Source organism: Procambarus clarkii, chromosome 53, assembly GCF_040958095.1.
Source record: "Procambarus clarkii isolate CNS0578487 chromosome 53, FALCON_Pclarkii_2.0, whole genome shotgun sequence".
NCBI classification, from domain to species: domain Eukaryota; kingdom Metazoa; phylum Arthropoda; class Malacostraca; order Decapoda; family Cambaridae; genus Procambarus; species Procambarus clarkii.
In genome coordinates this window covers 3,496,421-3,514,548 of record NC_091202.1, presented here as the reverse complement: position 1 = coordinate 3,514,548, position 18,128 = coordinate 3,496,421, and the positions used below count along the sequence as shown (strand labels likewise).

General features: G+C 45.5%; 1 protein-coding gene across 1 annotated transcript; it reads right to left on the bottom strand.

The window, feature by feature from the left end:
• Nucleotides 1-13,420: 13,420 nt before the first annotated feature.
• LOC138352313 (cathepsin L-like peptidase) lies at nucleotides 13,421-17,582 on the bottom strand. The gene is made up of 4 exons (XM_069304688.1): nucleotides 17,565-17,582; nucleotides 16,845-17,036; nucleotides 16,294-16,459; nucleotides 13,421-13,629 (listed from the first exon to the last, which is right to left on the bottom strand). Exons 1-4 carry the CDS (start codon nucleotides 17,580-17,582, stop codon nucleotides 13,421-13,423), a joined length of 585 nt encoding a protein of 194 aa, XP_069160789.1.
• Nucleotides 17,583-18,128: the final 546 nt, after the last annotated feature.

Sequence of the window (18,128 nt, the reverse complement as noted above, 5' to 3'; positions counted from 1 at the left end):
ATTAAATCCATCACTCTTTGTAAAATCTCTTGTATGTATGTACCTTACCTAAATAAACATTTGATTTGATTTGATTTGAAGTCGCTCAAGCGGCAGACCGCACGGCCAGGCATTAGGCTGGACGCTGAAAACTTGTGATGGGGAAGGGGGCTGCATAACCGGGCACTCCAGGCAGACCAACATCTGGTACACGCAACCGAGGAAAACCACGGGAGTACTGTGCTACAGCGTTCGAACGTAACGTGGTGGAATTGACGTACCGGGCTACACTGGCCAGACGAAAACGTCTGGGTACGAACGTGCCGGCTATACCAGCCGGACGAAACGTCTGGGAACAAATGTACCGGGCTACACCGGACAGACGACAACGTCTGGGACAAACGTGCGGGCTAAACCGGCCAGGCGAAAACATCTGGGTACGAACGTGCGGGCTAAACCGGCCCGACGAGACGTCTGGAGACAAACATACTTGCAGGTATGTTACCATACCTACCATACAAACATACCTGCATACCAGATGAACGCAAAACACGCCTGAGTGCGCCCTGGCTCACCAAGACATCCCCAAACAGAACAGGGGACCATAGAACAGAACGGACCATAGAACGGTGGATAGCCTGGACCAAAACAGCAGGGGACGGGGAGGCACTCGGCTAAGCCCAATCTGACGACGAGGCAGCCCCTAGGCAAAGAAGCCTCAGGGCCTGCCGACCGGGACACCACCACCAGGCGTGGGCGTCTCCAGCCCGTGGGCATGAGGCAGGCCCCCCACAAGCGGGCACGCCCGGGTACGACATGAATGCAGACAGACCCCCGCCCCAGGGAAGGCACGCCGCTAATTCGCGTGGCTTAGCACCCGAGAGGGACAGGAAGGAAGCGAGACACAACCCAGGGCAAGCGCTCATCTGAGCGCCATGGCACGAGGGCGACACTGACCGGGCATGGGCCCCAAAGGTCGGGCCCAAGGAACATAGGACCACTGCAACCTGGCCTTGTGACGCCCCCGCCAAGGGCCTACCATGAGGTGTTTCCGGGGCTTAGCGTCCCCGCGACCCGGTCGTCGACCAAGCCTCCTGGTAGCCAGACTGATCAACCAGGCTGTTGGACGCGGCTGCTCGCAGCCTGACGTATGAGTCACAGCCTGCTTGATCAGGTATCCTTTGGAGGCCGCCAGGCCGCTCACAGGGAGCCCGCCGTGCACGCACGTCCGGGCACGGCACGCACCATGGCCCTTGGCATAGGACCACAGCAACCTGTCCACGTGGGAGCGCCTCCAAGGGCGACGCCAGGCCGCTCGCAGGGGGCCCGGCCAGGCACGTCCGAGCGGGGCACGAACCGGGGCCCCTAGGCGCACGCCTAGGGAACGCAGCTGACCAGTGCCCATAGTGCACGCCTGGGAGATAACACTAACACTACACTGGGATCGATTTATGATATTGGAACATGACCAAAATATTATAGCTGGTGAATCTAGTGAAGAGGAGTCCTTCGTGTTAGTTATATATGCATTCTCTGCTTGAAACTTGAAGTAAATATGTGTTTGATGATAGTAGAATTAGTTTTATAATAGCAAGATATTATACCAGTAGTTATTAAGTAAATAAACACTGGTGAACATTAAAAATGAGAGAAGGTGATGAGCCCTGCCTGATGGGATCATTTACTATCACCAAATGCCCCTGTTCACCTAGTCAGACAGACACCAATATGTAACCATCAATGATACAACTTCTTCCACTCTACCAATTACCGTTGGAGTGCCACAGGGCAGCATCTTAGGACTTCTTCTATTTCTTATATATATAAACGATCTGCCTAATGTCTCTAATATTCTCAAACCTATATTGTTTGCTGACGATACTACCCTTATCTATTCAAACCTCAACCCACATACACTAAATAATGTTGTGAATAATGAATTAATAAAAGTCAACTTATGGATGTCAACGAACAAACTAACATTAAACATCGAAAAGACTTACTACATCTTATTTGGAAGCAAATCATCAAATGCAATTCAGCTACAGATAGACAACATTAACATCAGTAATAAAAATGATGGCAAGTTTCTTGGCCTATTCCTAGACAAGAGACTCAACTTCAGCACCCACATTCAACACATAACTAAGAAAGTCTCTAAGACAGTTGGTATACTCTCCAAAATCAGATATTATGTTCCTAACTCTGCTCTCCTCTCACTATATTATGCACTAATCTACCCCTATCTTAATTATGGTATCTGTGCATGGGGGTCTACCACTGCAAACCACCTTAAGCCCATCATCACACAGCAAAAATCTGCTATCAGAATAATAACTAACTCTGCTTTCAGACAACACTCAGCTCCCTTGTTTAAATCCCTAATCTTGCTAAATATTAACTCCCTCCACACATTCTCTTGTGTCAACTACATTTACAAAACCCTGTTCTTAAATGCAAACCATGCTCTGAAACTCTCCCTGGACAGATGTAATAGGACCCATTATCACCACACCAGAAATAAATATCTCTTTGATATCCCCAGGGTCAAACTTAATCTGTGTAAACACTCTATGCAAATTAAGGGACCTAGTCTATGGAACTCACTCCCTAGTGAATTCAAAAACTGTAAAACTTTTGCCTTATTTAAAAGCAAAACCAAAAAGTACCTAACTTCATCTTCTTAGTTTCCTACATTGAGCTTTAAATTTGCTCTGTACCTAGTGTTACCCAATCTCCTAATTTTTATGTAATACCAAACAACCTTATCATTGTGTTCATTGCTGTCTTCTTTTATGTGCTAGCCATATGCTGTATTGTGACTACCAATTTGTTGTCAACTACCATTCAAGCTGTCATTGCAATCAATCTTAGCTACCTATGTGCTTTAATATACTGTACCTACAATTTTCTCTCATCTTCTTTTTTTTTCATTTCATGTAATCTGTTATCATTTTTTTTGTCTATAAATTTTGCAAGTATTTACCTCCTTAAAATTTTCTTAGATTAAGGACCTGCCCGAAACGCTGCGCGTGCTAGTGGCTTTACAAGACTGTAATTACCATATTTGTATCCTCACATTCCTTATGTACATTCTTGTATATGCATAAATAAATAAATAAATAAATAAATAGTAGTAAGGGTGTACCTTAGCTATACATACCCATTTCTAATTTATTTAGTTTGGTTTTATTTTGAAATTAAATCTGGGTGAGACATAAAATAAAAATATGCTGCACAAATGATGTTAGGTAAGGAGAAGGGTAAAAATGTCAAAAACTTTATTCATTGAATACTTAAAGCTATAATTATGACTATATAGATTATTAAAAAAGAGAGAGGGAAGTAGGGGTCCCAGACCTCTTCCTGTTATACAATTTGGGTGTGGAACAAGTAATTATCAAAAGAAGGCACCATGCCGGGAAGGCTATGTAGCAGTAAAGCAGTGAGGTGAGGCAGCTACTTATTTGAGAAATGCTTATTTTATTTACCCTATAAGCTGAGGCAACTTATTTTATTTGAGGAATACTCAGCTGATTCCTCTACATTTAGCATGGAACAAATTTGTGTCCAAGTCCTCTTCCTGTTACTCAATTTGGCTATGTGTAACCAAACTAGAAATGCTCTACAAATCAAGGGACCCAGAATGTGGAATGACCTCCCGAATCATGTCAAAGGCTGTACCTCTCTCAACCAGTTTAAGAGTTAAACCAAGTACTGCCTAATTAACTCCATGTAACCTAACTTACCTCCTAAATGTCAACCCATGTCTTGTTATTTTTTAAACAACGCTGTTCACCAACATGTGCAATTGCTGATTTATGCTATGTTAACCCCCCTTTTTTTATTTTTTATTCCTTCTTTCAACACAATTTATACCTAATCCCAATTACTATTAAGTTTTAGTCTGTGTTTTTTCCCTCACACCTTGCCCGAAATGCTATGAGTAATTAATGGCTTTGGGTATTGCATGCACTAGCTCTGTCTATAAATCCAACATTATGTTTCTAAATCAACTGTATGTACTTTTCCTGAATAAAATGTATTTATTATTTATTTTTTAATCAGCAAGTATTAAAAGAAGGCACCAAGCTGGGAAGGCTATGTAGCACCATTGTGTGTAACAATAAACCAATTTTTTTTTAACAAATAATGCACCTGTATGGTAAAACAAATCCTGTCAGCTGTAAAAATATTGATGCAGTTATTTAAATGAAAAAATATAATGAAAGAAATATTACTGGTTTATTTTTATCCTATCTTTTTGTACTGTACAGTATATCCAAGGAAGTGAAAAATTGAGACATAATGCACAATTTAATGAATGATTAGCATGGATTAGCAGTTCAAAAGAAATATGACTATTACATATCAACATGAGATCTTAATGATCCATGGTCAACATGATTTAATAAGGATAATACAGTACTGAATTTGTAATAATACAAACTATAATTTAAAATCTTTATTACTGATTTTTTTATTAAGAAGATTAGGTATACACAGCAATGTACTACTACCCTATTCTATATGGAATATTACACAGTGTAGATAAAAAACTAGCTATAAGTTTATCTAATACTCCCATCTCACAGGATGGTTAGACATACTGTACATGGAATCAATTTAGAAAATACCAGCCTCAATAAAAACAACAACTCAACTCTGACTAAACAACTCTAAGCAATTTTCACAAGAGGTAAGCACTGAATCATGGAAACATTATATTATAATTACTCTTACCAGTTTCTACCAGACTCCTCTCAAACAATGTATTTTTAAACATGTTTAGGTATACTGTACACAGCAATGTGCTGCTTCCCTATTCTGTATAAAGGACCACAGTGTAGATCAAAAACCAGCTACAAGCTCATCCAACATCCTCACCTCACAGGATGGCCAGTCATACATGGAATTAGGAGAGAACAAAATACTTAATGCTGATCTATTAGCCCCCATTGGCAAAATCTGGGTGCAGCACAAGAATATCTTCCAATATTCCTGAATGTATGAAGTAATTACAGAGCTCAAAATACCTCATACCATTTGATATGAAGTCACTGATAACAGGACAATCACAGATATAGTGTTGGAGAGTATGTTCTCTCAAGTAGGACTGAAAACAGATGTTTTTTTCCACCAAGAGGGCTATAAACCCATGGAACGGCCTACCCGCTGAAGCCGTAAATGCAAATTCCAGCTAAAAAATATCATTAAGACAATTGGCGGCCCCTTTAACAAGCCGCCGGCTTTCTGTCCTCTTCGAGGCCACTAGATAGTTAGTGGCCCTTGGGTAAATTCAGTAAATATATACAATAATTGTCAGCGCATCTTCCGAGCAACAAGGACAGCTACACAGTATCTCTTAGAATTACGTAGGTAAACAACAAATGTAACATATTTGTTTACTACAATGTCGGTGCTGGCTGTAGAAATTGAAAAAACATTGTTTTACTTCGAAATATACTAATTTTATAAGAAAATTCGACGTAAATAGGAGGCAGTAGAGCTCCGATAAGCCAGCGCTAAATCTTCAATATGAAGAATGTTGCTGCTCTCTGATTGGCCAAACGAAACACAGTAGTGACCTCTATCGGCATGCAGGTGAACCAACAATTTTCTTCCTAAGTGGACGTTATTGAATTGCACCTAAGCATCTTCTTAGGGCACACTTAGGAACCTTCGTAGCAAACCCACTTACTAAGAAATACACAGAGCTTCCTGAATCTAAGTCAAGGGAAGCAGCATATCCCACCAAGATTTTCACATTTTTAAACATGCTAAAAACGAAATTCAATTGTTTTGAGCTCCTTTTAAATTATATTTAATATAAGTATTTTGAGAATTTCTAAAGACGAGTATATAACGTGAGGTCATAACGATTTAATAAAACGTGTTTTAAATGTTATGAAATAACGCTTTGGAGCAAAGGTTTTAAAACGTTAATTATAATTATTAATTATTGGAATTAATAGGTATAATTATTTTTATTGTATTTGGAAAGATACAGAAGGGAGACAAAGAGGAGAGAGGAGAGAGAGAAGAGAAAGAGAGAGGGTAAGAGAGAGAGAGAGAGACATACAGAGAGGGGGGAGAGATAGAGACGAGAGACAGAGAGGAGAGAGAGAGAGAGGCAGAGAGGAGAGAGAGAGAGAGTGAGGAGGGAGAGGGGAGGAAAAAGGAGTGAGGGGAGAAAGAGAATTAGAGGCGACAGGGGGGAGTGAGAGGAGAGAGATAAAAAGAAACGAGAGATAAGAAGAGAGAGAAGAGAAACAGGAGCGAGAGGAGGGGAGAGAGAGATAAATAGAGTAGAGAGAGAGAGAGAGAGAAGCAGAGACAGAGAGGCAGAACGATAGAGGCAGAAGGGCAGAGGCAGAGGATAAATGTAGAGGCAGTGGGGCAGAGACAGAGGGTCAGAGGAAGAGGGGCAGAGACAGTGGGGCAGAGACAGTGGGGCAGAGGAAGAGGGGCAGAGACAGAGGGTCAGAGACAGTGGGGCAGAGACAGTGGGGCAGAGACAGTGGGGCAGAGACAGTGGGGCAGAGGAAGAGGGGCAGAGACAGTGGGGCAGAGACAGTGGGGCAGAGACAATGGGGCAGAGGAAGAGGGGCAGAGCCAGTGGGGCAGAGACAGTGGGGCAGAGGCAGTGGGGCAGAGGATGAGGGGCAGAGACAGTAGGGCAGAGACAGTGGGGCAGAGACAGTGGGGCAAAGGTAGAGGGGCAGAGGCAGTGGGACAGAGGAAGAGGGGCAGAGACAGTGGGGCAGAGACAGTGGGGCAGAGGCAGTGGGGCAGAGGCAGTGGGGCAGAGACAGTGGGCAGAGACAGTGGGGCAGAGGAAGAGGGGCAGAGACAATGGGGCAGAGACAATGGGCAGAGACAGTGGGGCAGAGACAGTGGGCAGAGACAGTGGGGCAGAGACAGTGGGGCAGAGACAGTGGGGCAGAGACAGTGGGGCAGAGACAGTGGGGGCAGAGGAAGAGGGGCAGAGGAAGAGGGGCAGAGGAAGAGGGGCAGAGGAAGAGGGGCAGAGGAAGAGGGGCAGAGACAGTGGGGCAGAGACAGAGGGGCAGAGACAGTGGGGCAGAGGCAGAGGGGCAGAGACAGAGGGGTCAGAGACAATGGGCAGAGACAGTGGGGCAGAGACAGTGGGCAGAGACAGTGGGGCAGAGACAGTGGGGCAGAGACAGTGGGGCAGAGACAGAGGGGCAGAGACAGTGGGCAGAGACAGTGGGGCAGAGACAGAGGGTCAGAGACAGTGGGGCAGAGACAGTGGGGCAGAGACAGTGGGGCAGAGACAGAGGGTCAGAGACAGTGGGGCAGAGACAGAGGGGCAGAGACAGAGGGGCAGAGGCAGTGGGGCACAGATAGTGAGGCAGAGACAGAGGGGCAGAGACTGTGGGTCAGAGACAGTGGTCAGAGACAGTGGGTCAGAGACAGTGGGGTAGAGGCAGAGGGTCAGAGACAGTACTCACCTAATTGTACTCACCTAATTGTGCTTGCGGGGGTTGAGCTTTGGCTCTTTGGTCCCGCCTCTCAACTGTCAATCAACTGGTGTACAGATTCCTGAGCCTACTGGGCTCTATCATATCTACATTTGAAACTGTGTATGGAGTCAGCCTCCACCACATCACTTCCTAGTGCATTCCATTTATTAACTACTCTGACACTGAAAAAATTCTTTCTAACGTCTCTGTGGCTCATCTGGGTACTAAGTTTCCACCTGTGTCCCCTTGTTCGTGTCCCACTCGTGCTGAAGAGTTTGTCTTTGTCCACCCTGTCAATTCCCCTGAGAATTTTGTAGGTGGTTATCATGTCTCCCCTTACTCTTCTGTTTTCCAGGGATGTGAGGTTCAGCTCCTTTAGCCTTTCCTCGTAGCTCAATCCTCTCAGTTCCGGGACGAGCCTGGTGGCATACCGCTGAATCTTCTCTAACTTTGTCTTGTGTTTAACTAGGTATGGACTCTGAAAGTGGGTCAGAGACAGTGGGTCAGAGACAGTGGGGTAGAGGTAGAGGGTCAGAGACAGTGGGGCAGAGGCAGTGGGGCAGAGGCAGTGGGGCAGAGACAGTGGGGCAGAGACAGTGGGGCTGAGACAGTGGGTCAGAGAAAGTGGGGCAGAGGCAGAGGGGCAGAAACAGTGGGACAGAGACAGTGGGGCAGAGACAGTGGGGCAGAGACAGTGGGGCTGAGACAGAGGGTCAGAGACAGTGGGGCAGAGAGAGTGGGACAGAGACAGTGGGGCAGAGACAGAGGGGCAGAGACAGTTGGGCAGAGACAGTGGGGCAGAGACAGTGGGGCAGAGACAGAGGGGTCAGAGACAGTGGGGCAGAGACAGAAGGTCAGAGACAGTGGGGCAGAGACAGAGGGTCAGAGACAGTGGGGCAGAGACAGTGGGGCAGAGACAGTGGAGCAGAGACAGTGGGTCAGAAGCAGAGGGTCTTTAACAGTGGGGCAGAGACAGTGGGGCAGAGACAGTGGGGCAGAGACAGTGGGGCAGAGACAGTGGGGCAGAGACAGTGGGGCAGAGGCAGAGGGGCAGAGACAGTGGGGCAGAGACAGTGGGGCAGAGACAGTGGGGCAGAGACAGCGGGGCAGAGACAGTGGGGCAGAGACAGTGGGTCAGAGGCAGTGGGGCAGAGACAGTGGGGCAGAGACAGAGGGGTCAGAGACAGTGGAGCAGAAGCAGAGGGTCTTTAACAGTGGGGCAGAGACAGTGGGGCAGAGACAGTGGGGCAGAGACAGTGGGGCAGAGACAGTGGGGCAGAAGCAGAGGGACTTTAACAGTGGGGCAGAGACAGAGGGTCAGAGACAGTGGGGCAGAGACAGTGGGGCAGAGACAGTGGGGCAGACACAGTGGGACAGAGACAGAGGGGTCAGAGACAGTGGGGCAGAGACAGAGGGTCAGAGACAGTGGGGCAGAGACAGTGGGGCAGAGACAGTGGGCAGAGACAGAGGGGACAGAGACAGTGGGGCAGAGACAGTGGGGCAGAGACAGTAGGGCAGAGACAGAGGGGTCAGAGACAGTGGGGCAGAGACAGAGGGTCAGAGACAGTGGGGCAGAGACAGAGGGTCATAGACAGTGGGGCAGAGACAGTGGGGCAGTGACAGTGGGGCAGAGACAGTGGGGCAGTGACAGTGGGGCAGAGACAGTGGGGCAGTGACAGTGGGGCAGTGACAGTAGGGCAGTGACAGTGGGGCAGAGACAGTGGGGCAGTGACAGTGGGGCAGAGACAGTGGGGCAGTGACAGTGGGACAGAGACAGTGGCGCAGTGACAGTGGGGCAGTGACAGTGGGGCAGAGACAGTGGGGCAGTGACAGTGGGGCAGTGACAGTGGGGCAGTGACAGTGGGGCAGAAGCACAGGGTCTTTAACAGTGGGGCAGTGACAGTGGGGCAGTGACAGTGGGGCAGTGACAGTGGGGCAGTGACAGTGGGGCAGAGACAGTGGGGCAGAGACAGTGGGGCAGAGACAGTGGGGCAGAGACAGTGGGGCAGAGACAGTGGGCAGAGACAGAGGGGTCAGAGACAGTGGGGCAGAGACAGTGGGGCAGAGACAGTGGGGCAGTGACAGTGGGGCAGTGACAGTGGGGCAGTGACAGTGGGGCAGTGACAGTGGGGCAGTGACAGTGGGGCAGAGACAGTGGGGCAGAGACTGTGGGGCAGAGACAGAGGGGTCAGAGACAGTGGGGCAGAGACAGAGGGTCAGAGACAGTGGGGCAGAGACAGAGGGTCATAGACAGTGGGGCAGAGACAGTGGGGCAGTGACAGTGGGGCAGAGACAGTGGGGCAGAGACAGAGGGTCAGAGACAGTGGGGCAGAGACAGTGGGGCAGTGACAGTGGGGCAGAGACAGAGGGGCAGAGACAGTGGGGCAGTGACAGTGGGGCAGTGACAGTGGGGCAGTGACAGTGGGGCAGTGACAGTGGGGTAGAGACAGTGGGGCAGAAGCACAGGGTCTTTAACAGTGGGGCAGTGACAGTGGGGCAGAGACAGTGGGGCAGTGACAGTGGGGCAGTGACAGTGGGGCAGTGACAGTGGGGCAGTGACAGTGGGGCAGTGACAGTGGGGCAGTGACAGTGGGGCAGTGACAGTGGGGCAGAGACAGTGGGGCAGTGACAGTGGGGCAGTGACAGTGGGGCAGTGACAGTGGGGCAGAGACAGTGGGTCAGAGACAATGGGGCAGAGGCAGTGGGGCAGAGGCAAAGGGCCAGAGGCAGTGGGGCAGAGGGGCAGAGACTGTGAGGCAGAGACAGAGGAGCAGAGACAGTGGGTCAGAGACATTGGGGTACAGAAAGTGGGGCAGAGGTAGAGGGTCAGAGACAGTGGGTCAGAGACAGTGGGGCAGAGACAGAGGGACAGAGACAGAGGGGCAGAGACAGAGCGGCAGCACGTCAACAAGATTTCCGGAAGCTGTCCCGATGCGGCGTTTGACGTCGAGAGGAGTAGCCGGGCAGCTGCAGCAATTTTTCTCTTGGGTGGGAATGCCCAGGGAAATTCAGACGGACTGTGGAAGTATATTCTAGTCCAAATGGTTCAGACAGACTGTGACAAATTGGGGAGTGACTCAGATTCGGACGTCGCCCTACCAACCGCAGTCGCAAGGGGGGATCGAAAGGTTTCACTCCATCCTGAAGACCGTTCTGAGAGTGTTCTGTGCAGAGCAGGGAGCCGAGTGGGATGAGGCTGTGTACCCTGCGTTGTTTGCCATACGTAACGCAGTGGTAGAGTCGTTAGGTTTCTCACCGTTCCAGCTGGTGTATGGACATGAGGTACGAAGTCCTCTGTCCATGTTGAAAGAGTAATGGACACCAGGAGTGACCGTGAGAACGGTCAACGAGTACGTTCAGAAGTTCAAGGAACGTCTCACTTTAGCAAAGGAACTAGCAGGAAAACATCTGAAGGAGGCGCAGCGTAAGATGTGAGAATGGTATGACAAGAAAGCTACGCCAAGAGAGTTCCAGGTTGGGTCCCAGGTTATGGTGTTGCTGCTAGGGAAGAGCCGAGTGACCGAATCACCATTCGAGGGACCGTACAGGGTGCTACGGCGGTTGGGTCCTGTAACTTATGAAATCGGTAAGCCGGATAGACCCCGCAAGACACGGGTGTGTCATGTCGACCGCCTGAAGCCTTTCTTCCCAGAGGAAGGAGGAGCCGCCGAGCAGAACGGTACGATGACTCGAGACCCCCAGCAGAAGATGATTTTGTGCATGCAGGTGGACCAGGAACTTCCAGAGGAGGAAGGAAAGTGGTCCAGGGCGGACGGCACCCATCTCACCAATTCCGAGAGTTTGGCGAGGATTAAGGACAAGTTACAACACCTAGAAGGACAACAGAGCGCGGACCTGACGAACCTGTTAAGAGAAAATGCCTCTCTCTTTACCGACGTGCCCCGACGACACAAGAGTGTAACGCACGAGGTAGAGGGACGCCAGGCCCATCAAGCAGAGCGCTTATAGGGTCAGCCCAGAGAAGCGAGAGTTGATGAGGAAGGAGGTGGAGTATCTCCTTGAGAACGACCTTGCAGAGCCTAGCAACAGTGAGTGGAGTTCCCCATGCTTGTTAGTGAAGAAAAGCGATGGTACATTCCGCTTTTGTACTGACTACAGAAAGGTGAACTCCATCACTGTGGCAGATTCCCATCCCATGCCAAGGGTGAGTGATTGCATCGACCAGGTGGGTAGTGCAAGATATGTATCCAAGGTCGATCTGCTCAAGGGGTACTACCAACTACATCAACTGGTCAACTACATAGTTGACCAGTTGATTATGGTAAGGTTTGAGATGTTGAGTAACTTGACTTTAGCAAACCTGATTGAGATGTTTGAGTAACTTGACTTTAGCAAAAATGATACAGTGCAACATGAAAGACTGATTAAAAAGATAGAGGCTCAAGGTATTGGGGGTATAATAATATAGTATAATCACATTAAGTTGGATTACAGCATGGCTATACCAAAGGAAATAAAGCAATTATAATTGGAGTCATATTTTGTCAGAGAGGGAAAATGTTGAAAGTGGAGTACCTCAAGACTCTGTCCTGGGACCTCCATTATTCATAATATATATAAATGATTTAGATTTAGGTTTGAGCAGCAATTGCAAATTAGCCAATGAATAAAAAATCTGTATTGTAATAAACACGGAATAAGACTCACTATCACTTCATGACGATCTACATAGCAAGTGAAGTGGTCAAAAGATTGGTAGATGCAGTTTACTGCTGACAAATGAAAGGTTTTAAGGTTAGGTAATGATGATAGAGTTAAAAGATAGGAGTTAAATGATGTTGTAATAAAATGCAACCAATATATGACGGCTGTAATAAACAGTAATAAACTGCGACTAATATATTACGGCTATATTTGAGACAAGATACTATGGAGAATTCATTTAGTTATTAAAGTTTATCCGTTCCGGGTGGCTTGCCATGCTTGACACCACTTGACATAATATACTAAATAAAGCCATTTATAATAAATATAGTCAAACAGATATAGAACACTTGATGTCCATAGTTAACGGTGTCTCTACTCTCATGCTCCAGGGGATGCGTCCCTAAGAAATGGTTTTGAGTCTGTCTTTTATCAGCAGGAGGAGACCTTGGTTTTATTTGTGATTTAATTATATTTAGTCCTGGAGAATAATTTTTTATCCATTTTGGTCTCCTGACTGGTGTTTTAAAGATTATTGGATATAAGTTTACAGGAAAAGAGAAATTAGGTGACGTAGGAACATTTCAATAGCTAATTGCAACCATTTACAATAGCCATTTTGTATGGCTAACTATTGTAAATCAATGTTAGTAGTAATTGGAGTCAGAATTTCCGATAATTGATTTAGGAATTGGTTCATAATGATAAAAAATGTTTTGCTTATTTTTATTGCCAAAGAATATAAAGTAATACATGACCTCAGAAAATTTCACTCTACCAACTGAGTCCTCTGAGTTCAATTAACCAATTTCCTATATTCATTGAAGACTCCATTATGTCAGAACCAAATTATTTTGTCTGCCTTCATGAGGCAAATGTGATTCAATTTATTAAATCTCTCAAATAAATCAGATGAAAAAAACAAAATTATACAGCAGATAAAATGTCAGTTCTAAGTGGAAGTTAGTAGTGAGCAGCAAGACTGGCACACTGGGTCTCCTCGACCCAGTGTGCAAATACAAGGTGTTTATATGTGAGTGTTTATACAAGGAGGCAGCAGTAGTCATGCCACGTTGGGTCCCCACGATACAAGAAGGAAGAAGGCCGCAGTAACAAAGCTACGCTGGGTCTCCACGATACAAGAAGGAAGGAGGCAGCAGTAACAATGCTACACTGGATCTCCACGAAACAAGAGGGAAGGAAGCAGCAGTAACAATGCTACGCTGGGTCCCCACGCTACAAGAAGGAAGAAGGCCGCAGTAACAATGCCACGGTGGGTCCCCACGAGTTTATACAAGGGGGAAAGAGGCCTCAGTAGCAATGCCACACTGGTTACCACGGTTCCTCATCATCTTGATGTAGCCTTCATCACCCAGAGTTGTGCCACAAGAGTTCTTCACCAGCCAGTAGTCAGTTCCGTCCTCCGTAGTGCCATAACCCACAACCAGAACACCGTGGCAAAGATTCGTTGAGCTACATTCTGGCTCGTCATAAACACCTGCAATATATATATTCATCCTTCAATAATACAATATTTAACAAATTATTTGTTCAGAAACTTTCATAATTCCTACAAAATAAATAAGATTCCGAATTTAAAGGCATTAAATTAAATGGAAGAATAAATACTGTGCTACAACGTGGGAATTGTCGATATGGTGAGTGAGACGAACCACCTCATTGACATGATTGTGTGTATACATGGACATGACAGTGTGTGAACATGACACTTTCTGGTAGAAAACATGATGAATACTTAACGCACTATGAGAAAGAAAGTATGATATATATTCAAAGACTTTAGAAAACACAGCTTGGAATAGAGCAGACATAGTGCCGATCCCAAAACCCAAAGATCCAGCTAATCCCAGGCCCATCTCTCTCCAAAGCTGTGCAGCCAAGACGGCTGACAGAATGGCACTCAACAGACTGGAGTGGAAAATGCCTAAACTGCACCATGATATGTATGCCTATAGAAGAGGGGTTGGCACAGTGGAATGTATTACAACTCTGTTAGCCCACTTGAATGACAGACCAGGAATGCTGATATTCCTGGACCTCGAAAAAGCTTTTGAACTGGCTAGCGCCCCAGCTATTCTCTGCTGCCTCATTGACAAAGAGGTCAGAGGCAACCTGCTCTCCTGGACCAAAAACTGTCTCATAAACAGAGAAGCCTTGCACCCAAATGCTTAGACTGCATCAGTAAAGAGGCAAAACAGATTGGGATCAAACTCAACCCCTCAAAGTCAAAGGCCATGCCCATAAAAATAGCGAAGCCCAACATCCAACTCACAGTACAGGGTCAACCAATAGAATGGGTTGACACCTATCAGTATCTAGGAATCATCCTGGACACACACATGAATTTTAATGCTGAGGTCACATACTTGAGAGAGCGAACTGCGGCCCGGACGGCAATCCTCAGGTCGCTAACCTCCCTTTCTGGAGGAGCCAATCTGCAAGTCCTTCGCACATACTATGTACAGGCAGTCAGATCAGTGATCGATTATGCCGCACCTGCACTCATAAATCTATCACACCAACAGTGGAAAAAGCTTGAAGTTGCCCAAAACAATGCTATGAGAGCTGCACTGGGAGCCCCCATGTGGACCAGGCTTGAAACTCTTAGACTGGAGACGGGTTTGCCCTCTCTACAAGAAAGAATATCACAAAGGACAGCTACAATTATCAGTAAGATAATTATTTCTTCTGATCCAATCCCAGTACGGCAGGCTTTGGTGGTTGGACTAGGCCAAAACAATGGAAACTCTTGGGTTGCAAGAGCAGGAAAAGTCCTAAACAGACTACATTTAAAAAACATGATTCTTGATAGAGAGGGTGATCATCCACACCCAAATTACACTCCTTCCGCGCCGTGGGAAGAGCCTACTTTCAAAATAGTAATAGAAAATCTCCCAATGAAAAAGGCTGCCTATGATCCGACAATCCTAAGGCGCATAATAGAAGAGCAAATGTATAGCATAGCAGTAGCAGGAGCCACCCACATCTTCACAGACGGATCGGTGGACACAGAAAATGAGAGTGCTGGCGCTGCTCTTTGCACGACCAGCGTTCAGGCATATTGGAGACTGGGAGGACTAGTATCATCAACCCAAACTGAGCTGTTCGCCATACAACAGGCATTCGCATATGTGATTGCACAAAACACTCAAAATGCAATCATACACACAGACTCAAAAGCTGCACTTCAAATACTAGGACAAAAACAGTGGAAAGATAATGTGGAAATAATTACCACCATTTTGTATCAAGGAGCAGTCGCTAAAGGCAAAGGCCTCAACATAACTTTAAACTGGATCCCATCCCATATTGGAATCCCATTAAATGAAAAAGCTGATGAAATTGCTAAATTGGCAACTCGTTATCCAGTGATACATAAAACAATTCAACCCAGCCTAGAGAACATCATCACCAAAAAACTCTCACATCTCAACAAAGCCTACCTACACCAGAGAATAGCTGAAGGTTCGCCATCTGCAACATGGTATCTTCAGGCAACCAAATTAGAAAGGTTAAATATCCCAAAAGGAATCCACAGGGAAATAGCAGTTAGGCTATATAGACTACGTCTAGGTTACAGATGCAACTGGGAGATTGGTGAACCCCGACAGAGAGAGTGCATCTTCTGCCAAACTGTCACAGAAAAGCCATTACTTCACTATCTTCTGGAATGTGAAGCAACCAATGACCTTAGAAGAGCTTTAAGAGTTCCTGAATCATGCAGTGGCCACCCTGAAGCCATCAACACAGCCACTCTCCTGGTCAACAAAGGTGTCCAGCAGCTGGACACCCTCATAAAGACTGTGAAGCAGTATCCTCCCCCACGATAACAGCTTGATGGTTAAATGCAACCTCAGAACACTGGGGAAAAAAAAATTGTACCACTTACGGGCTATTCATGCCCGTGCCACCTCTTGGGTGGCTTAATCTTTATCAATCAATCAATCAAAAACACAGCAGATCTAAGACGCGAGAATCGTTGAACAATAAACAATCGTTGTTTATATTGTTCTCATACAATATAAATAATTTATATACACACATGATGCACCTATCACGTTTATATGAGCATGCAGAAATATACTGATCACCTTCAGTAAAATGTGATCTATGTACACATTCACAATAAAAAAAAACTTACCATGATGGTAAAACTGGATTGACCCGTGTGAGGCATCAATGGCAACAGATACTGGTCCAACTGTGGCAACAGCTTTCTTCAGTGCATCTTCACTTCCCTCGCGAATATGAACAAAACCAGTCACTTTAGCACCAGATTCTTGTTGTTTATATTGACACTTTCCTTCCTAATAGAGTAAGGTTACAATATTATTATGTATAAAAATATGAACAACACATATGTACATTATATATAAGTGTGTAATATTTGCTTATATTATAGGCAAATATGTTATGCAAATGCTTATCATTCTATCTGTTAAAAAGTTTAAAACCATTTTTAAATATGTAAAATATAATTATCATTAAATGTGTATTTACCTTGATATATGGATAAAAATCTTCAGTGTCAATCACAAAAAAGCAAGTATTACGAAATATGTTGACCAAACCACACACAGACTGCAATATTTGCAGACTCCTCATCTGCAAATATTACAAACTACTCACTGTTTAAAAGTTTAAGACCACATCCCATATAAAATATATAATTATCTTGAAACGTGTATTTACCTTCTTCTTGTAAGGATAAGAATCTTCAGTGTCAATCCCACCATTGTCCTCAATGTACTTGAAGGCAGCGGTCATCAGTCCACCGTCACAGCCACCATTGCCGTACTTGGTGGAACAGTCAATCAAGTTCTGCTCAGAAAGGCTCACCAGCTTACCCGTCTGGCGGAAGTGTTGACCTTCCAGTGACCTGGTCTGTGGACCACACAAACATTACTTTGTAAAACATCATTTTTATTTATTTTTATTTTTATTTATTTTTGCGAAAGGGATCTGGGAGTTATGAATAGTAAGAATTTAAAACCAAAAGATCAATGCATGAATGTTCGTAATAAGGCAAATAGGACACTGGGATTTATTAATCGAAGCATTAATAACAAGACACCTGGTGTTGTTCTTCAGCTATATTAGGCTGAAGAACAACAGCCTAATATATGTTCTTCTTGTTCTTCAGCTCTGGTTAGGCCCCATTTAGATTATGCAGTTCAGTTTTGATCGCCGTACTTCCGTACTTCATGACACAAAATTTATATCCATTCTATGAATGGATATAAATTTATGTCCATTCTATGAATGGATACAAATTCACTTGAACGGGTCCAGCGCAGGATGACAAAGTTAATTCCCCAAATTAGAAACCTGTCATGTGAAGAAAGATTAACAAAGCTTAAATTGCATTGACTGGAAAGGCGAAAAACTAGGGGTGATATGATAGAGGTTTACAAGTGGATGAATGGACATATCGAAGGGGATATTATTAAGGAATTAAAAGTATCAACACATAAGAACATAAGAACAAAGGTAACTGCAGAAGGCCTATTGGCCCATACCAGGAAGCTCCTATCTATAACCACCCAATCCCACTCATACTTGTCCAACCCGCGCTTGAAACAATCGAGGGACACCACCTCCACCACGTTACGCGGCAATTGGTTCCACAAATCAACAACCCTGTTACTGAACCAGTATTTACCCAAGTCTTTCCTAAATCTAAACTTATCCAATTTATACGCATTTTTTCGTGTTCTGTCTTGTGTTGATATTTTTAATACTCTATTATTATCCCCCCTGTTATGTCCATTCATCCACTTGTAAACCTCTATCATGTCGCCCCTAACTCTTCGCCTTTCCAGTGAATGCAACTTAAGCTTTGTTAATCTTTCTTCATATGAAAGATTTCTAATTTGGGGAATTAACTTAGTCATCCTACGCTGGACACGTTTAAGTGAATTTATATCCATTCTATAATATGGCGACCAAAACTGAACTGCATAATCTAAATGGGGC

Coding starts and splice junctions, on each gene's coding strand:
- LOC138352313 (XM_069304688.1), bottom strand. Junction 16,460..16,844: donor CTTATCCTTACAAGAAGAAG/GTAAATACACGT, acceptor TTACTCTATTAG/GAAGGAAAGTGTCAATATAA. Junction 13,630..16,293: donor AATCCAGTTTTACCATCATG/GTAAGTTTTTTT, acceptor TATATATTGCAG/GTGTTTATGACGAGCCAGAA.